Here is a 22,073-nt window from a genome sequence, read left to right as displayed (position 1 = left end):
AACTGTTACACATTCTGCAGCCTTCTGGTACTCTACATTTGTGAAATACCTGAATGGGCTGACTGTCCTCATGTTGCTCTGTTTAGATTTTCTTCAATTTAGAAGGCAGCCTGAAAAGTTGCATATTGCATAAAGGCACCAATGAGCTCCAGTTTATGAAGAGAGCATCAAAGTAAATGCTGTGACATTCAAGTTTTCATTCTTCCGGTGAATCTGAGCAGAATATTCCCGTGACTGAATAAATAAGTTAATTCAAAACAGTTCTACACAATGTTTTCCAAAGCACTTTTTTTTCAGTTAGAAAGTTAAAACATGCTCTTTGTCCTGTTCTATTTAATTTAAAAAATCCTTCCGATTACCCTCAACATTGTTCTGTTCCCACTTCAAGGCAGGATTTCCAGGCAGCTGCATTTGAAGTAAATGCCTCCTTTTCTCCTTGCTTTTATTCTTTAAGATTTGGGAGTGGATCCAAGACCCTACAAGTGACTGAAACTATTTCCACCGATGTTAGATGATCAGGGTGATGGAAACAGCACAGACAAGACCTCCTGAAGTTCTTGCTGTTGTAGCCTTGAAAAGAAAACTTGCAGTTTGGGTGTTTTGTGTGCAAAAGAATCAAAGAACTTGGATGGGCTTGTTTACACAATGACTCAGATAAGAGCACACCTGCTATTCTGCAGGCAGCACTGGGACCTCATCCACAGAAAGGGAAACCCATCCTGATATTTTGGCAAGAAATACAAACACTTTTTGGTGTTAGAGTGGATGTGAGGAAAGATTAAAAGATCTTGATCTTTCTAACTGTCTATGTGGCATAACAGCCCTCAGTTTTCTGAGGAGTGTAAACAGCCTGGAGGTAGAGGATTTATCTAGTACAGTATTAGGATGCAGCTGACAAAGGAAACATGTAGTCAGAGTATTTTTGGGAACTGTTAGAGTGTGAAATCTCTTAAGCCTGGGGATAATCTCCGAAGGATGTCATGGAAGTCTTACTTCCTGGTATACGGTTCTAAACTGAAAATTTACTGGTCTATCTTCTGAGAAGAGCAGTATTTTATTGGCCACAGGAAAGGATAAAGATATAAAAATTGATCTTGCTCATCTTGCCTTTCCCCATCCTTGTAATCAATTTTTTTACTGAGCATGCAGACTCTGTACTGCAGTGCTGATAAACAGTGGAAAAAAGGTGCATATGATTCTTATTGCAGTGGAGTTCAACTTTGTAAAAGCTTTCATATCCTCTAACTACCTACTGCACTGAGCATGCTACAGTGCAGGTGTTCACTGTGGATTAGTGGTTGATGGATAGGGAGCTTCCTTCCTACAGAGTCATTGGATAATTCCAGACAGAAGGGATCTTACATAGCCTGTAGTTCAGTCCTCTGCTCAAAGCAAGGCCAGCTGTGAAGTCAGACCAGGCTGTTCCAGGCATTATCCACTCTGGTCTTGAAAAACACTTGAGTTTTCTCCAGAACAGACTGACCAACTTCTCTGTGTCAGCTGTTGTTCTGTTGGACTGTTCTCATGAAAATATTTTTCCTTATATCCAATGTGAAAGCCCCTGATTTCAATTTATGCCTGTTGTCTCTTATCCTACTTCTAAACACTGCTGAAGAGGCTGTCTCCACTGTCACAACGACGCCTCTGTAGGCTCTACAGGCTGCTGTTTTTTCCCTCAACAAAGCCATCTCCTGCCTTGGTTGAAAAAGCTCTGTTCCCCTAGTCTGCCCTTGCAACCATCTTCGTGGCTCCCAGCTGAACTCACCTCAGTTTATTATTGTGTGTCTTGTTTTGTGGGAACCAAAACTAAATGTAGTATCTAGATGCACTCTCACAAGTGTTGAGTACAGGGAGATAATCACATTCCTTGTTCTATGGGCTGTGCTCCTCCTAGTGCATTCGTGGATGCTGTTGGCTTTCTTTGCACCATGACACCCAGGGCCTTGCTGCAGAGCTGCTACCCAGCCAGATAGGCAGTCCCCAGCTTGTATCATTGCAGCGAGTCCTTCCTCCCCAGATACAGGACTTGGCATTTGTCCTTGTTGAATTTCATCAGGTTCCTGTGAGCCCATCCTTCCAGCCTGTTGGTCCAGGGTAGCTCTGCCCTAGCATGTCTTTATTTTCTGGTCTCACCACTTTGGTGTCATCCATAAACATGGCAGAAATGTCATCTAACACCTCTTCTAGGTAACTGATGAAAGTATCAAACAGGGTGAATCCAAGTACAGGCCCTGTGACACTCTAGTTGTAACTGAGATCCAGGCAGAGTACAATCCATTTACCACTGTTCATCCAGACTATAATGTCCTGACTTGGATACAAGACTACTGTGGGAGACAGTGTCGAGTATATATCCCAGTGCCCTTCTAGACCAGTCATAGCTGGTTCCATGGTCTTGCAGGGGAATCATCAGAATTAATTTCAGTCACAGGGAGACTAAGTCATCTGTCTAAATAAACCATTGTCCTAGGTACAGTGGCTGGGACTAGTTTATCACTGTGTGGGTGTAACCAAAACTCTGTATTCTAAACCCTCTCTGTCATTTCTCATGAACTGTTAAAAATGGATCTTTTGCAGCAGCTGCACAGGGCACATCTGACACCTCAGGCTACAAACTGGGTGTTCAGGAACCTGAGAGGCATCAGAATGTTTTCTGTCTTCACACCAGTGACTCAGCTGTGATAACTTCCCTCTGAGAAGGCATCAGCACCTTCACATCCAGCTGAGGGACCATGTCTGCTGAAGGGCCATTAGGGACTGGCACAACAGGCAGTTGTCACGACCTAAACCATCAAAGATTTCAAAAGTAGCCCATGACTCACAGAATAAATCACCCATTGTGAAACTCCCTGCCCTGGGGGAGGTACTGGGCATTCCCACCAGAACCTGTGCATATATAATCTTTGGGTTTTGGGACTTCTGGTACCACTTGTCACATGTATTGGAGGACCAGAACCTCAACAGGACTGTGACTGCTACTCTCAGTAAGATTGTGACCATCATCCTCACCAAGAGGTTCTCCTTTCCTTTTACTTTGTACTCAGAGGGACTACGTGGTGCTCAGCACAGGGACAAATGAATACCATTCTTTTCATGCCCCAGGGTGCCGGGTTATACATCTGGTTTTTTTGGGTTAAACCCATTTTTTTCTCTGTAATTGTTGTATTTATTGTAATCTTTTTAGTAAATTGTAACTCTGACTTGTAGTCTGTCTTAAGTCAGGTTCATTTCTCTCTCTGCTTTACCTTTAAACCAGCACAACCATTCACCTAGTCCCAGCTTGAATTGGTGGTGTGTATGGTGTCAGTGTTGTCCTCAGGACGTACTTGCTGCATGTATTCTGTATTCCAAAGATTGTGCTATAAAGCACAATTAAAAACATTCAACAGAAATGCCCTGAGCAGCAGAAACAAGCAAGACTTCATTCTGTCCCGAGTGGCATGCATGTTCACACATGCAAACTCTTATTTCAGTAGTAGTTTTGTTCTCTCTGGAGCTCTGTAGGACAAGTCTTGCATTACACCCTCAGTAAGTGCTATGAATTTGCATTTCTTGGCAGTATAGCTCAGTAGTGGATGAAATAGTTTCTTGTAAAATAAATTAATCTGGAAGGGAGATTCTGAGAATGCAAAGTAAAACCTTCATTTAATCAGGAAGGGTTCATAGCTGTAACTTTGAAGGGACAGCAGAGTTGCATTCGACTCCCACCATTCAAGTCATCTTGAACAAATTCTGTAAGAGACCAAACTGTGTCATTGTTCACTATGAAAAGAAATGCAAAGCAATTTTTACATCCTGATTTTGCTTTGAAGGCTTTAATTTACACTGTCTCTTCATGAAGATTTTTTTTCTGTGACAGCTTCGCTAACAGGTATCTGCTTGATTTTATTGAATAGGCTTAGATTTAGGATTTCAAAAGGAAAACCCTCCTTCCCTTCACCCGTTATTTAGTACTCAACATAACTTCAAAACACTACACCCTGAAGTCATTTTGATTAATAACATCGTCTCCTCCCAGGCAAGTAATTTATCACTTGCTCCTCTCCTAAAGCACATACTGTAGAGTCTGTTTGGTGCTGCACTTTCAGTTTTTTTGAAGACTGGTAAGGAAGAGCAAATATTAAAGAAAAGGTTTACAATTTTGGTTTTAAATCAGCTCTTTTGACAGTAATATAATAATATAGAAGTCCAGGGAAAATGTATAACAGCTTAGTTGGGCATGGAGGTTTAATTAACAAAATGAGAAATTAACTCTTTAGATTGGGAAACATCCATGTTCAAGTTTTGTAGCAAGTAAATCCATGCAATTACACTTTCTGATGCACACCTGAACACTACAGGGACCAGAATAGGCTTATGAGTTCTTGATCCTGCCTAGACAAAATCATTCAACTCTGATTATCCCTTGCAAGGGTAGACTTAGGTATTGCACAGGGAGCCTGGGGTTTATTAGTGTGAGTTACATTCATTGAGGGTCTGCTCAGATCTGCTCTACTACATGTGGCTTAGTATCAGAAAGAAAAAATGAGACCAAGTCTTTTGAATTGTTGCATCACAAATTGTTAAGTAATGTTTGGAGTTCTGTCTTGGAAGGGCTTAATTTTTTCTTTGCTTTTTAGGCTTGTTTGAGGTTTTTCCAAAATCTCAATTCTAGAAGAAAAAGAACCACTCTTCATCTGATTTTTGTCCTCATTATTTTCACATCCAAGTTTTCTTGTCCAGTCACTGGTCTTTTAGGCTCCAGTGGCCTTTTATCTGCAGCTGTTATTTACCGTTCATATTTGGTTGTGAAAAACAGCTTATGCTTTTTTAGGGTTATCATAACGGCCTTTCTAAGACTTGTCCAACATGAGAGATCTTGTATTTCCTGTAACATCTTATTAGTGTTGTGCTGCCTCTCCTGCAGGTGGAACATCAGCAATCAGTACTATTCAGAAGTCCTAGTGGTGTCTCTGCTAAGGCTCAGGCTGTGACTGCCTTCTTACCCATCCTTCCCTGGAAGGGTCTGCACTGTTACTGCTTGTCATCTTGTTTGTTTTTCTGTGACTCATCAGACTGTCTCTTTGTTATATCAGTTTCTGAATGGCACAGTAGAAAGAGTTTGGTCCCAGAACACTGATTTTTTTAGAGTGTAAATGGCTGGTCCTGACCTATTTGTAGTAGGTGTAACTCTTCACAGTAAAGTCCTATGTGAACACTGGATCCTTTTGCACCAGGCAGATGCAATACCATCACATCTAGAGCTTTTAGTGTAAATAAATGACCTGCCATAGAATGGAGGAGCATGAAACTCACCTGCATTAACATAATTTCTACATTTGAGTGGCTATTGAGGTCTTTATAAACTCAAGTGAAACTGTTCAGGTGCAGTTTGTCTCATTCAAGGGCAGATATTTAAAGCAGGCTGGATGATGTGGCCTGTACATCTCAAATTGCCCTTCAGAAGTTCCTGTTCTTCTCTGTGGTCTTACATCCAAGGGGACCTGGACAACTTTTGGGTTTAGATGTCTAAGGCTGGATGAGGTGCATCCCATCTTGAGTGACTTTTCCATAGACGCAGCTGTGTGCTCAGCATCTGTCTGAAAAATCCTGAGATCAGGACTTCAAAATTGTGCAAACTAGTCTCACTCGCCTGATTTCCATGCTGGTTGTGCTGAAAGGGAGGGTGCCAGAGATGATAACGTTGGGCAAGCTAGCCAAAATATGTAGTATTTTTTTTAAGTCATCCAATTAGAGTAAAAGCTTGGAGTGCTGGAGAGCATGCTATTCTATGATAAACATCTGCCTCTAGCTCTGCAGGCTGATTTTTGAGTTCTTGTGAGACTTGCACATTCAGTCCCTTTGAGAGTATCTTTGTAGATGTTGGGCCAAATACAGTCTCTGTGAAATGTGAGCAATTTCCTTGGAGTGACAGGGGATCTGCAGCTCAAGCACTAACTGGTGCTGCATGTGAACTTTTTTGTTTGGGGTTGTGTCAGTGAGTTGGTGAATTTTACTCTGCTTGCTGAAAAGAGGCAATCAAACTAATTCAGATGTTTCCAGCTGCAGTTGGAAATGCTACCTTCTGTAACTTGTCATAAGTTGCCCCTGAGTAATCCCTAAGCTCCTCACACACACTGTTTCTTTTCTGGGTGTATATATTTTTCCATTCTAGGGAAAATGAAATCAAGGTGGCAATAGCACTGTATTTGCTTAGTCAGCTGGGGCTGCTGCTGCCTAAAGTATTTTAATTGTGAGTAGATTGAAAAGTTTGGCTGCAAGGAGAAATGGGCTTGACATGCTCATATTTCTGAAAGCAAAGATTTTTACATAGTGATTTACTGCTCACCACTGCTTGCTCTCTGTGTTGTATACATGGAGTGCCTCTTACACATTCCTTTACAGAGTTTTCTCTAGGTCCCTTACATCTCCTTTCTCCTCATTTAAAATTCTCCCCACCAGGAGCTCTTCTCAAGATATTGTTAAGAATATTGGTGTTCCTACTGAGTGACCTGAAGGTGCTGTTTAGTATGCAATTGTCAGGCATGGAGGAAAGATGTTTTTAATTATATCATTGGCTGAATATAATGTGATCCATAGCCTTTTCTTCCCCTAGGAAAAGGGCTAGTGCAATGCCTGAATTGTAATGAAAGTATTGAAGTATTGTGCTGTTGAAACAGAACTTAATGCAGGTCGTCTTTGAAGAAAATAGAAGGCACTTTCAAGGCGTGTTATTGTCTGCTAAATATTAAAATAGAAGGACAATTTTTGGGGGATTTTATTTCCTTTTTTTGTTATTGTTGTTGTTTTGTTGTGATTGTTAAGACTCTTCAGAAAAAAAAATCAGGTATTAAAAATCTGCTTTCCGCCAGCTTTACTGGAGTGCTGTGCATCAGCAGCATACCACTATTTCAGGGTCAAACAGTTGCATTCAGAAGAACGTGGCAGTCACTGCAAGCACCATGGAGTCATCGTTGGTATGCTGCTGCTGTAGGAAACCAGTTAGTCCTGGTTCTCTCCTCCCACCAAAACTGGAGTTTGGCAGGAGCCTGAGAAACCTGCACTGCTTCACAAGGTGGTACCAGGCATGTATTCATACTTCCCAGCTCCTATTAAGACATTAACACTGCCTTAAACACAGTAGTGTGAGTCTGTATGGCTTTAATTTGGCTAAGGTGCTGAATATCTGCTCAGGGTGGTGGTCTATGACACGGTAATGGTTTAATGAGAATCGAGAGCAATGCCATTCTCATAAGCATTGTCATTTTTTCCACTGCCCACCTTTCTCACAATTTCTAGGGAATAATTGACATTAACATGCTCTTTAGTTAAATGTCCTATCCAGAGCAGTTAGGAGCTCTCTGAAAAATGTACTCTTTTTACCCCCTTGTTTGTCCTTAGTAGCTCATACTTCCTCCTTTCATGGTTTACAAATTCTTGTCACCGAAATTGGCTGTATCTTTTTTGAATACTTTTATCTCAGTGTCTGGATCCCCTCTGATCTCATTTTTTATTTGACAACAGTTTAAGATACCCTTCCATTCTCAAAAATTTTAAATCCAGATGTCAAAGTCTCAGTAGGTCTTCTGCCCCTCCTCAGTGCCTGTCCCAGATGAAATCTGAGACATGCAAGCATTTAGGGCTGTTTCTTACTCTTGTTTTCAGGAATGTGCAGCTTTTTTCCTGTTACAGTTTCAAGCAAATAGCAGGGTGGACAAACAGTGAAACAGAAGAGAGGTAGGTTGACACTTCGGACAAGAGGGGTGTGTGTGTGTGTGTGTGTGTGTGTGTGTGTGTGTGTGTGTGTGTGTGTGTGTGTCTCAGTTTCGCTGAACGAAGATTTGGGAAGGGCTGTCCCCATGTGGGTGTGCCCTTCCAGCCTGCGCAGTGGATTTTTAGGTGAGGCACAGCGTGTGCAGAACTGGCCCCACCGTTTAAGTCCTGAGGTTCATCTGCCACGGCCGAGCGACCGAGGGACTAGAACCTACAGCACCCGGCATTTCCCAGGAGGTCTGCCATCCAAGTACTAGTCCGGGGCTGACCCTGCTTAGCTTCCGAGATCTGACGGGATCGGATGTCAGGGAGGCATTTAACACACACGGACAAGAGGTAGAGTAAAACAAATAGATCCCAATGAAGCAGTGTGTCTTAAAGATTGGGCTGGCTAGTGCAGGTGGGAACCAAGTCCTCCACCAGATTTAACTGGAGCTGCCCAGTTATACCAGGGCTGCAGTTTATCATCCTGCAAAATATGTTGTTGAAGGTGTGGTGAACATTTTTTGAAGACGGGACTCTGATCTCTTTCTTCAATTACTTACTTTTTGAAGGCCCCCATGGGCACTGAATTAAGAAACAACAGAAGATCTTGCAGCTGAAATGCTGGTGACTGTGTGTAACCATTTTATGGTAGCCTAAGCCCTCTGCCCTTTGCAGCACAGGCACACACTCACAGGTGTTGCTCCTCAGGGCTGTGGAATCAATTGCTGCTTAACTGTTTGCCTTCTATTGCAAACCTGCTCTGACTGTGCCCTCACCCCCTGGCAACGCACTTGTCCCTCTGCTGCTGGCTTTCACCTTTAGCAAGACCGAGAGAGTGTGGCTTTATGTAAGCATGGAGCTGGGTCCCGCTCTCCTTGCTTGGTGCTGGGGCAACACAAACAGACTGCAAATGTTTGTCCCCCTCTAATGAAGAGACTTGAGGCTCTAGCATACGCCATTTATTCTTTTGAGTAAATGTCCATTCCCACAGGCACCCAGCAGCGTCTGACAGAGAAGATCAAAAGACAAAAATGAATGGATTTCCCCCCTTTTGTCCCTTTGTGGGGGGAATGGGCAACGGGACACCTTCTGCAAGATTAGATGGCTGAGTGTGCTCTTTGCAAAGCAACTCGTGCACTCAGCCAGGGCTGCATGCAGAGCAGGTGGAATAAATGCAGTGTTTAAAATGTCTGTTTGCAGCACAGGCTTTGGAAAGCAGATCTTTTGCTGCTGCTGAGGCTGTTAAATAATTTAAGGTCAGGGTTCCTGCAGCTCCCTTGAGGTATTTTTACCACTTTGGCAATCTAGCCATTGGATCCAAGCATCTGGTGAGGGGATGTTTTCATTTTTTGGTGTACAACAGCAAAGCCATAAACACTGAAAGAGGTAACACAGTGCAAATGGGAGCTGGGGCACAGTGTTTCTGAGCAGAGATGCACACTTGTGAGCTGCTGCCACGGAGCAGATGAGGTAACTGTGGGTTTATGTTCTCATCGTCACTTTTACCCTGTTTCCTCTGAGAAAGCATCACTTTGAGTCTTCGACTAGTGGTGAGGTTCCTGTTACCTGCTCTGGAGACTCAGTTTTTTGAAATGAGGAACCAAGATCTTTAATTCTCAATTTTTTTGTGAGAGGAAGGTCTTCTCCCTCATCATTGTCAATGTGCAGTGTTTGCCTACTCCATGCAAAGGGCTTCTAGATCCTATTCTCTGGGTCACTGTAGAGGAACTTTTGTCTTGGTGGGTAGCAAGCTAGACAAGAAGTTTGGCTTTAAGATTATTATCATGTAGGGCTAGCTAAACACATCAAACCTATCTGAAAATCAGTTGAGGCTTGGAGACCTGTATTACTTTATGACCAGAAGACGATTAATGAGTGAGCTGCTGTGTCAGTGCCCAGCATGAGTTAAGATGGGAAGATGCCAATGACTAGTCCCATGGCAAAGGAACATGTTTGTGGTGACAGAAGGCCACAGGGTTTCACCTATGGCCTCCTGACCAAGTGCTGCCAGGGAGAAAGGATGTCAGGCAATGCTGGTCTCATAAATCAAGGGGTGGTTGTTTATCCAGAGATACGATTTTGAGACATTTTCTCTAGTTTAAGTGGTAAACATAAAATTACTTACTACCCTGCCCCTGCTGTGTAATGCTTTCATGGAAGCACATTACCATAACTGGGAGAAAAGACTTCTCTGGCACTTGCAAGGCTGTGGAGGATTGGTAGTGAGAATAGAGGAACAAAGCTTGCCTGCACTCACTACGGGTTTTCTGTTTCAGTGACATGTATATTGTGTGAGTGACTTCAGCTGGACAGTTGCCTGTAAAAAACCCAAAGACCATGTAATAACCCAGCTACACAAATCAGCTTTGTGACTTTGATGCCTTAAGCAGATACTTGAAGATGTGCCCTGTCACATCAGGAGTGAATTATCTCCAATGACACATTTGTCCCAGAGTCATTTGACACTGGCTGTATAGACTGCTGCAGAGAGAAGTGTAAATGTGAGCAGGAAGGAAGGGAAGTTGTTTGAAGGAGAAGTGCTGCTGTTTGGAGCTGTATATCACTGATCAGCAGTGATTGACTTTTCTCCCTATTTCAGGATCTGTGTTGCTCAGGCCATGCCTACAGTAGTCCTGGTCTGCCCAGCAGATGGCTTAGAGAGGGATGGGATGTTTCCCCTCCCACTGATCACAGAGAGCATGGGGAGAGATAGTCACAAGCCTCTGGGAGCATAATTTGCTATTAGGCTGCTACGTGGCATCCTATCTGCCATCAATTACAGCCTCGGCTCTGAATAAAAAAGGAATGAAAGCGACTTAACGTCCAAGCCATCTCCTGCTGGTGAGGACGGGCTGTGAATGCATTTTGGGAGGAAAGAAAGTGAGGGAAGTACCATGCTGAAAATTTGCAGATGGGAAAAAAGAGGGAAGCTTCATTTAAAAAAACCCACTCTTAAGAACCTGTTGTTACCTGGAAAGACATGTGCTATCAGAATGTGAATCAAACAGCTTTTTCTAGAGTTATGTCTGCTGAGAAAAGAGAATTGAACTTAGGTGGAGAGGGAAAAAAAGTTATGCACGAGCCAGCAGAGTTTAGCTTGGTGTAGAGCTGATATCAGAATGGTAACATGGCATCGGGGAGCCAGACACAGGATTGTTTCTCGCAGCCTCAAATCGTGAGGGTGGCCCTGTGGTTCAGGAGGCTGGGCTGCTTCTGAGCTCTGTTCCTGAAAGCTGTAACCAACCCTCCTCTCCCTGCTCTCAGCTTACACCATAAACCTGCTCCCACAGAGCTGGAGGGATCCTCCTTACCTGACCTGTACGGCATTTGCTGCTTTTGCCTTTCCGGCTTCCACTTCCACATACTGAGCTCACGCTGGAAATAATACAGCTAAATTGCTTCCTCCAGCTATTCACTCTCAATTGACTCTTCTCCATGGGGAGCTTTAAATGGTGCCCACAGGGCAGAGCAGAGCAGAGCCTGAAGTCGCAGTTAACCCTGGTATTTCAAAAGCGATCAAGGCGAACAGAGATCTGATCTCTGCTTTAGGAAATGATGCACAGTTGTAACAAGTCATTACCCTAAAAAGCAGAAATGAGCCTTCATACAGTATGTGTTGACCTTCCCTAACTAGAACACGTTTCTTTCAGCTGTTTTATATGCTTGGTTGTACATAAAACAAGGTCCTTTTTTTCCTCCGAGTGTAACTGGTATAATGCTGCAGTGCTTTTTCAAAGGAGCTGAACTGAGAAAACATTTAAAAATCCACATTTTTTACTTTTATGTGATAACCTAGTTAGTTTGTGGAGGATAAAGGGATTTGTGGAAGATAAGAGGAGCCAGCTTTGTGGGTGCTTGGAGCCGACTGCCGTACTTTACCTTCAGGCACTGTAGGTCTTTACCCTCCAGGATTTACTCCCAGCAGCAGAATTCAGCTGCACTTCCAGTTGAATTAGAGCTCTGAATTTATAGACATGTTCAGTAATCCTTTCACTGGCAATTTGAATCAAGGCACCTGGAAGGCAGTAGTGTATCTTCAGGTAGTTCGCTGCTTATCACTGATGGTAAATAATGCTGAGCTGTCTAATCAGAAAACTTTGTGATTTGGTGTTAGCAGGATGCTTGTTATTTTCTCAGACACTCTGACACAGAGCTGTTCTGCCATTTATTTTACACTATCCGTGGCATAAAATGAAGACTCGGGGCTGAGGGAGACACTTTACCTGGAAGACAGAAAAGTTGGTGGGTAGAGACAGGTACCCTTCTCCCTCCAGATCTCTGAGCAGTGCAGAGCACTAAATGCAACAAAAAGCCTCAAGTTTGCGTATGCAGCATATCCCCACTAGCCTTGTGTTTCTTTCCTGGTCATTTCAGTATGTGTTTAAGCAGTTATTGTGGTAGCGCATTTTCTTCTACTGAAACATTGGTTAGCAGCCACTTTTCAGATCAGTTTTGCAAATACAGCACAGAGCATGCAGAGTTGCCTGCTGAGCAGCCAGAGCAGCAGCTAGTGTCACAGAAGAAAAACAAACAAACCTGGGTGATGACTGGAAACATTACCCTGGGAAAAAGATGTCCTACTGTTGCCATAAAGTAAGATCATGGGAAACCAAAAGCAAATGAGTAGAAGCATTTCTTCCCCTATCCATCCACCGCCACCCTTTGTCCCAAGGAAAAAAAGGTTTTGAATAATTTGTCTGCTTTCAAAGTTACAGAAGCCTCTTAAAAATAAAAATCTTTGGTATCTTAAGCAGTGTGGTCCTATGGCAATTGCACCAATGGGGAATCGACTGTCTGCAAAATTGCATTACAGGTAGAGATGCAAGTTGGTATTTGAAAAATAAAAAACCTCTTTAATTGTATAAAGGAAAACAAGTGAGCTCACCCATGAAGTAGTTCTCAGCTGAAATGTCATGAGCAGCATCATTTACATTCAGCCTCCCCTTGAACCCAAGGGAGCGTTATGTTCAACTGTTTCACTGACCCATGGATGGACAGACTGACAGGCTCTTTGTTGTAGAGTCCAGTTAGGAAATACCAGAGCTAAGGTTGTCTGTGCAACCTTCCTCTCTGCACCCCATGTGGACATACCACAATATGGGCTTTAATTCCATAATCCCTCAGTCATTTTCCACTGGCCCCCTGCCTCCCACAGTGTGGAGGAGGCACAATGCTGCCTTAATGAGCAGACAAGCAGTGGCTTGGTTTATTATTATTCAGATTGTTACCATGGACCTTATTCCAGTCCTGGTCTCCCAAGTCCTGGTCTGAAAAATGCAGTGTTGTTTTCACCTGTTTATCAACTTGTTCCACCGAAGTCTTGCAGCCCTTCATGGACACAGCCCCTGCACTCTGCAGAAGGTGATTTTCTTTGCTGTTGTTTGGTTTGGTTTTGGTGGCTTTTTTTTTCTTTGTTAGTAGTTTTAACTCTAAATAATGTCTTCATTTTTCACTTCAGACATATCTTGAGACTGAGCAGATGGGCAGAATCAGAAGCTCAGGTGCAACTGGCACAGGCAAACCTGACTCTCATAGTGTGGGAGTTTTCCCTGTGTGGCTCTGGGACACTCAGACCCCTGAGCTCTGTAGCTTGTGACCAGTCCTGCACTGCGGTCGTTGTTTTCTAACATGTGTGAAACAGTGCTGAAATGCTCTTTTCTCATTAAAGCATAAAGCTCCTGTTCTCCAGCTGACCTTCAGGCAAAGTCAAGCCACAGTGGTGTAGGGCTATGAGAAGCTAGATTGCTGAGTATCTCACTACAAAATTAAACAATGGTCTAAAACTGGAACAGGGAACTTCCCTATTAGATCTGTTATTCCATTTAAACACCTTCACATCTTCTTTTCTCTTCTGTGTTTTTCTTTGGAGGAGCTGCCCTTTAAACCCTGTAGACTCTTTGCATAATTATCTTTGGATCTGGTCCTCCTCACTCAGCATCTGTAGTGATGCCTGCAAAAGCTTCAGCCAGCAGCTTGGCTGAGGGCGGCTGGTGACCTGAGCTGCTCAAGGTATTCATTTCGCTTTGACCTCGTCTTGCACTTGTGTGGAGCATGTAGCATCTGGCTCCTGAGAACCCCACTTGACTCTGGTGCAAGAAATCCCTGTCAGTGTGTTTGGATCTGTCGTGGAATTTTGTGACGGAGAAATAAGGAACAGTGGTGCCTTAGTGTTCGTAGCTGTGATATCACCACAAGAATCATGAAGGAACACAAGAATTGTGAAGGAACGTGTGTTGTTTGTAGAAGGAGCTGCATCGGCACCTTGGGATCCATAGCTTTTTAGACCAGGAGTTGGAGGCAGGAGGAGAAGGGCTGTGAACAGGCAAGCGTGAAACATCATGTACTACCCATGTTAGTCCTCTGAGATTTTTTAATTTTATTTTTTTTAAATGCAAAATTATTTGTACATAAGAACAACTATGTGTATTAAAGAAAGGTCAAGCCTGGCCTCAGATGTTACTGACTACAATTGCAAACTTTCTCATTTTCACATAGTAATGGTGCTTTTCATTGCAGATTGATGTCCTCAAGGCAGATGTGGAGAGTGTTGAGTGGAAAATTTTGGAAAACCTGATCCTGGAAGATGTTGTTGAGCAGATAGGACAGCTGGTCTTTGAGGTGCACATCCACTGGCCTGGGTTTGAGGTCAGTGGCAATGACAGCACTGTGGTGCGGTACTGGTACAGTCTGCTCCGAGAACTGGAGCTGAAGGACTTCAGGCTTTTCCATACCTACAAAGACTTATCAAAACCACAGATGTTTCTGAAAAAGGAAGCCTTCAACGCCAGTAGCTGTTACACACTGAGCTGGGTAAATACAAGATGGAAATAGCAGAAAGGACTTTATGATGTGTGACTGCAAGCCATCTGGCCCCATAGAGTTATTGAAGAGGACTTTGGCGTCACTGGCTAAAGTTGCTAAATACGCACGCAGTGACTGCTAACAAAGTGGCCTGGCTTTTATATTTATATGTTGTCAAAGACCTGGCGCTAGGAGAAAATACAGATTTGTATAGCAATGTATTTGCCAGTGGGTACACTGTCTCAGAGCACAGGGGTTTCTGTGAATGCTTGTCTGTGGGAGCTAACAGCAAGGCTTTTCAGGCTGTCCCATGCTTGAGCATGCTGGCACAGAGGGCATCCTTCTGGGGCTGCCCTGGAAAGCTCTTGCTGGCTAAGCTGTACTAGCCCTTGGACAGGAGAGTGCTTGTGAGGAGATGCCTTTCTAAGAAATGGCCAAGTGTTACTTCTCTGTAAAGCAATGGTGTTTGATTTGCACCTTCTTTTCTTTGGCCTTGTTTCCTATGGAACAAATTTAAGTCAAGAACAGTATGTTCTTGAACCCACTGGCAAATTTCAGCTGAATTTGGCAGAAGCAGAATTTGCCACAAAACTAAATTTCTACCTATTTCATTGAGCAGCTTCTGAGTGCTCTGCCTTTGGCTCTTTAAGCTAGTCTGGCTGCATGAAGCGACTTCAATGCTTCTGAAGCAGGAGTTGGTGTGACAGAGACACTCAGCTGCTGGAAAAGCTGCTGACAGTGCTCCCCCTTGTCACCCTCCATAATCTTCAGCCATAGAAGAAAGAGCTTCCCCAGTTAAGCGCAAGAGATAAAAGCGAAACCTGGTCTTTTTTGTTTGTTGGTTCTGAATATTTGCTGGGCTGGGCCTGGATGCCTGCACTTCCTCACCACTTCCCTGCCACAGCTGCTTGTCCCTGGTACAAGGAGGCCAGACCCTGGATCTGCACTAATGCTGGCAGAGGTTACGACTCAGGCAGGTGCCCTGGTCTGCTGCCGTGCTGGGGCTCTGCAGGCTGGAATGTGGATTGGCTGCAGTACATCCGCAATGAGCCAGCCTTTGGCATTCCCTGAGGAGCTAAGGAATGGGGCAAGCTAAAAAATATGTAGCAGGTTGGGGTTTTTCTTACTGTTAAAAGAATTTTGACATTAAACTTTGCATTAAAATAGAAGATTTCACCACTCCCATGTCTTTAATATGTGGCCTTTGTAACTGTCTTTGGTTCCTGCCTTCTGCAGGGCTCAGTGTTCCTCCCCTTGGTGTGCTTCAGCCCAGTGTTTTGTTTTTGACAAGTCTCTCTCTGTCCCCATGTAGCTCCTTCTCTCAGTCCTGGCATTTTCTTCTCTCGTTTCAGACCCTTCTTTCCTTTTTCACCCCTCTGCTGCCTTACCTCCCTCATCCTCTCCTTCCTGGAGCAGGAACCTGTGCTGGACCCAACAATTCCATAGGATCTCAGCACACAGCCAGGGGTAGGAGCTCTCCCTTCCAGGCAGACAAGTCAGCTTTCTTCCAGAGGCCCTGTTTTCCCTCACCAGTGTATCGAGTGATTCCCCACACCTTCCCCAGGCTTTATTCCAAGTCAGGCATCTGCTTTCTTCCTCTGCCACCTCTCTGAGGGCTCCTGCTGCCACAGGGTGGGCAGGGACCACTCTCCCCAGCAGAAACTGCTTCAGCTCCCTTTCTCCCAGAAGAGCCAGCAGGCAAGTGACCCTGCTAGGGTGGTAGCCTTTCTCCCACTACCATTGCCTGGGGCTGTGGGAAGCTTGGCCCCAGCACCTGCCTCCCACCTCGACCTGCAGAACCATTGTGGGGGTTGAAACTGCTGCAGCAAATCCAACTTGGAGCATCTGTGTTGACCACAAAGGCCACAAACTCCAGAGTGCTTTGGAAGATGCAGAAAACACCCCTCCCTGCTTCAGTGGTGAAAGACTAGGGCGGTGAGGAGCTAGTGAAAATGGAAGGGGGTTTAACCTCTTCAGTGAAAGCCAGCTCTGTATGCTCATGTTCTGGTTTGTATCAATCTTCCTAATCATATTTGAAAGTTCAACTTGTGGCTAAATGTCAAACTCTTTTTTTTGTAACAAAGGCATGCTGGTTTTCAATCTAGTGCCTTTCAGTCACACTGACAGTTTTTTGTGTCCTATGGAGTCTGATTTAATGACCCCCCCCTTTTCATTTTACTTCTAAAAAGAGACCCCTTTACTTCGTTAGTTACAGTAGGATTTGTTGAAGTGGAGTTTAATTCTAAAGGGACTTAACATGAGATTCAAAGGCCTCATTTAGGGAAGAAGATGGACAGTGCTGCTGGATCAGGACTACTGACAGGTGGTGATCCCACTATGCCTCTGCTAGTCAATTTAGCAGTGATAGGCAACATTCACAGGTTAATTAATGAGATCATTGGCACAATTTTAGCTCAGGCCATCTAGGATTCTTCCAGGTGATTCCTAGGCACAGCCATGAGTTAGCCCAAGCCCTTGACAGCCTGGAACAGTTTGGGAAGCTGAAAGTGTTAAGTAAATGGACATAGCCAGGCCATCTTTGCCAGTTTGTCTCAAGGCTGAGGAACACCTCAAGGTACCACTTTGTTTTCTTGTATACTTTAACAAGAGCTGGTGGCAGATTTTTCTGCTGTGAGGGGGTGATCCTGGTTTTAGGTACAAACTGGGGGATGAGACACTGGACAGCAGCTCTGCAGAAAGATCTGGGGGTCCTGGTCAGTGGAAAGGTGAATATGAGACAGCAGTTTACCCTGTCAGCCAAAGGGGTCAACCATATCCTGGGGTGCATCAGTCACAGTATCACTAGCTGGTCAAGGGAAGTGATTGTCTCGCTCTGCTCTGCACTGCTAACCTTGAGTACTGTGTGCAGTTTTGGATGCCCCAATATAAGGACATCCAACTATTAGAGTGTAACCAGAGGAGGGTCACCAAGATAAGGCAAGGCTTACAAGGAGCAGCTGAGGTCACTTGGCTTGTTTAGCGTGGAGAAGAGAAGGCTGAGGATTGACTCCATTGCAGTCTACAACTTCCTCAAGGGAGGCAGTGGAGGGGGAGATGCTGCTCTCCTCTCTCCAGTAAACAGTGACAGGACATGAAGAAATGGAATGAAACTGTGTCAGAGGAAGTTCAGACGGCACATTAGGAAAATGTTCTTCAACCAGAAGGGGGTCCCAGGGAAGTGGTCATGGCGCCAAGCCTGTCAGGGTTCAAGGCGTGTCTGTACAACTCTTTTACTGATGTGGTTTAGTTTTTGGTAGGCCTGAGAGGAGCAGTGAATTTGTCGCAATGATCCTTATTGGGTCCCTTCCAACTGGGGATGTTCTATGATTCTATAAAAGTAGCTCCTGTTTTTGCTCCTGCACATCCTGCCTAGGCTGGGGAGCAAGGACTTTTGCAGTCACCCAGTGCAGGGTGCTGTGGGTCCCCACCATGTCCTCTGCTCTGCATCAAAATCAAGATGACCTGTTGCAGATGCCTTGAATTCCCCATGTCCAAGAGGCTGACAAAGCACTTTCCTCAGGGCAAGGGTGCCTATTGCCATTCCTGAGCCAGGTGATACACAACACAAGAGATCCACAACCTCAGAAAATGAGTAGGAAATGCCTTCTCTGTGACAACCATGTTTCCTAAAGCCCTTGTACATTAAGCACTGAGGGTGTTTAACAATGCAGGGCCATGAGGAGATTCATCAAAATGCAAGAGGCTGCCAGGGTTTTCTAAACTAATATCTAGCTTGTTGGAATGATCACACTTGGTGCACTGCAGAATGCTTCAACTCCCATTTTTCAAATAATGGTGTGGCAAAAGTCCAGCTGCGAGTCCTGCTTTATTAATAAAATATAAAAATACAGGCTCTAGCACTATATGGGTTTCTTCTCCTAACGAGTCTTAGAGTAAGTAGCCTAGTAACTTATTATCATTTGTTTAAAAACCTCATAAATAGAGGTTAAAAACCAAATCACATGACTTCTCTCAGATATTAAAATTCCAAGGGGGTGCATATCTTCCATAGTTTCTTTCCCTGAAGTAAAAATGATGATATGCAAATTACAGAAGTGGAGTAGAGGTCCATCCTGGTTCTTCTTTGGTTAGTAAGAGAGTTCAGCAAACCCTCAGCTAGTCTCTTTCTTGGGATTGCCAGGTAGAGTCAGGAACACGTCAGACTACATCTTCTGCAAAAAAAGATTCCAATAGCTATGGTAATTTTTAAGAAAACCTTATCTCAAGTACAGGATAGATAAAAGCCATTTATCATTCTGGAGGCATTATGTGATATTGTAGGGGAAAATGAACAGCACTTATTTAATACACTATCTGTGCCTTTCTACTTTGCATCTCTTAGAGCAGAGTTACAGTCTCTCTTTCTGTGGTCTTCCTTTTATGCCCTTACCCCTTCTCTTTTGTTGATGTTCTTTACCTAAAGGAGAGACCCTTCAGTGAATTCAGTTCCTGTCTTCTGATGCCTGAGCTGTCAGGTACATGCACAGGGACACAAGCCAGTGCTGGCTGACTCTGCTGCAGTGGACAGGATGATGCTGGGGGATGTTGTGTGCGGTCAGTCTGTGTCCACTCACTGCTGTACCCAGGCACATTTGCTCCCTACATGCTGCAGGGTCCCAGCTGTACACCCTGCTCAGGTGCCCTCTTCAGCCTGGTATGGACTGGTGCTGAGAGAGAAAGGTAGAGATCTGGGAATTCTGTCATCCACAGGCTCGTGCTGCTTCAGCCAGAGCTGAAGATCCAGAAGCCAACCCCCACCAGATGTACTGCTACCTGCTGTCTCTCAACCAGACCAGCTACCTTGGGCACATCTGCTCATGTTTGTCATCCATGTTGGAGTTGGCCTTGTTCCTGTAGTTTGGCTCCTTGCAGGGAGCATTCCACTGCCCAGGGGAAGCTCTGGAGGACAGCGACTGAAGGAAAGACTGTGAAGCAGGTGATGAGCTTGTAGAGACCATCTCCATGCAGTAACCATATGCCAGTGTTGCACTTCACATCTCTTCCCAGATCAGACCTGCACAGAAACCACCATAAGTTCCCCCTTCTTCAAGGGCTAAGAACAGAGTGCACCATTAAAACCAATGTGGGCAGGACATTCTGCCATTGTAGCCTCAGTCTGGAGAATGGTTATTGCATGGCCATGCCCAGGCAGGGAGAAAGAGGCACTGGCTTGTCCTGGAATTGCTAAAAGGCTGCCAGGCCTAGGCAACATTCAACACCTCTTGCAGAGAATACAGTAGAGCCCATTTTCCCCTCTGATTGGTTTGAGAGAGAGAGAGATGGCTCTTCAGAGACCCACTGTAGGGCCCTTGCTTTGGAAGCAGCTAAGGAGGAAAATCAGAGTCAGCCCCAGATCTGCTCAGCATCCCTATTATAGGTGTTGTCCAGCCCTGTTTTCCACTCAGACTCCTGGCTTGCTGTCCCCAGTTGCACTGGGCATCATTCCATGCTCCCTGGAGGCGTTCGCATCAGCTCTCCAGAGCAGCCAGCCCATTGCGTCCAGCCCAAGAGTGTCCTTACTGCCCACACTTCAGGTCATTCATGGTGGCCACAGCCAGTGCCAACCCCAGCTAACAAAGACAGAATGACCACATCTCATTCCTGATGTGAAGCCATAATTGCATCAGTTGGATAACTCCAGAGCAGACGTTTCAGCTCAGTCTAAAGTGCCTCTTTGCAAACATGACCCATGTGAAGGGGCAGTTTTATTGGCAGATATCCTTCTGTGAGGGCATTTCTCTTTCAGAGAGGGCACAGTGCTTTATAAATCACACATATTTGTCAGTCAGAACTTACAGGTGCTGCCTCTGACCTAGTGAAGATGGAGAGCAGCAATAGATGTCAATCCCCCAGAACTGTCACTATTGCACCATGAGCCTTCCATAGAGAGCCCATGGCATCATGTTAGAACACTAACACGCTCCTCCAGAAAAAACGGTCTCTTTCTGAATGCCATGCTGCCTTCCTTGGAGTTTCCAAAATTTGACCAGAGAAAGGTCTGACCTCCTGCTGCACTCCAATACCTGCCATTTATTGCATGCACTTCTGGCCCCAGGCTTTGATCCCATTGCTGACTTGTGAAGGGTTGTTCTTCATGAGCGCCTCTCAACTGTGAAAGAACAAAGCATAAAGAGAACATATGTCTGGCCTTTCTTGGCAGATGTCAAGAAGACATATCACCCAGTAGCACACCTGAAGAAATGGCACTCATTCTCTCTAGTGAATTATTCAACAGCTGAGACCATCTGGTTCATTACAAAACTTTGATTTCATGTGCTTCATTAGCCGCTCCCTTGTCCTTGAAAAGATCCTCAGGGTTATTCAGTAGGAAATCACTCTTGATTTTTTCCTGCTTGTTAACACAATGTGACATTTAATTGCAGTCAGTAGAGACCTGGTTCAGTGCCGGTGGAAGTTCAGAGCTGACCTACATTCAGGGACATTTATACCTGCCTCCCTCCACTGGGTTTCAGGGGCAGCATCTGCAGAACCAGCTTGGCACTTAAAGGGAACCACCTGTAACAACAAATGGATTTCTTCCTTAAACAAAAGTCCCTGTTCATGGTGCAGCTTGACCTGTCTGATGTAGAGTTTCACCTGGTTCTGAAAGGGACCTTTGCAGACAGCCTGCACTACGTCCCTTATCCTGATACAGCAGCACCTTATGCAAGGGGGAAATGAAAGCTGCTTTGTGCTGCCTGGAACTGATGACTCTAATGTGAGTACCACTGCCATGCCCTTGCTCTTTTTGGTGGATTACTACCACAGATGTTTGGTTTTAAGCAGTTTCCTGAAAGAAAGGGAGTAACCATGCCCTGAAAGACCTGCGTCTCTCCAAGGACACCAGACATGAGCAGCCAAGACGCAGGGGTTGGACTTTACCAGGCAACCCCATGTTGATCCCACAAACTGACTTGCCAGGCAGGAGAGGCCCTGAAATGCCTTCTAATTTTTTCTTTATGAAGGGAAGGAAAATTGCTCCAAGAAATAGGAGAATTCAGGATCTGAAGAAATATTCGTGTTATTCCATTTGTCTAATATGGGAGGAATAATGACAAAAAGCAAAACAAAGCTCACTCGCCCTGCTGCACCAAAGTACTCCCAAAGGGTCAGCAGCAGGGCAGAGAAAGAAGCTTGCTGCAGGGAAGCTCTGCTGAAAAAACACAACGTGGTTTTGAAAACTCCAGGGAATGGGCCTTCCCTCCTGTTCTTACAGATGTCTGGCCTAACAAATGATTTCAGAGCCCAAGTTCCCTTTTTGTCTCTGAGGAATATTGGAAGGGATAACATTTTACAGAGTACGTGAGGAGGAGCTGAAGGAGCAGGACTGTATAGGGATGCTGAAGCAAAATATAAACAATTCACCTGGCCAAGCAAAGGCCCAGGTGTGTGGGGACGTCTGCCTGGTGCAACCTAAGGTCAGAAGTTAAATTATTTCAGATCTTCCAGGACAGGGCATTTTTGTGCTGCCTTTTTTTTTTGTTTTAAATATTGATTTGCAAGAGTTTAAACTCCACCACAAAACCCCGAAACAA

General features: G+C 44.6%; 1 protein-coding gene across 1 annotated transcript in view; it reads left to right on the top strand.

The window, feature by feature from the left end:
• The window catches only part of METTL24 (methyltransferase like 24), a 47,603-nt gene extending 31,886 nt beyond the window's left edge, over nucleotides 1-15,717 (top strand). The window contains exon 5 of the mRNA XM_071548904.1: nucleotides 14,254-15,717. Coding sequence (XP_071405005.1) covers nucleotides 14,254-14,568 — 315 coding nt within the window. The 3' untranslated portion in view covers nucleotides 14,569-15,717. The remainder of the gene's footprint in view (nucleotides 1-14,253) is intronic.
• Nucleotides 15,718-22,073: the final 6,356 nt, after the last annotated feature.

Source organism: Pithys albifrons, chromosome 2 (genome assembly GCF_047495875.1).
Source record: "Pithys albifrons albifrons isolate INPA30051 chromosome 2, PitAlb_v1, whole genome shotgun sequence".
NCBI lineage: Eukaryota > Metazoa > Chordata > Aves > Passeriformes > Thamnophilidae > Pithys > Pithys albifrons.
Note: the sequence above shows the minus strand (reverse complement) of the source record. Positions and strands in the feature narration are given on the sequence as shown.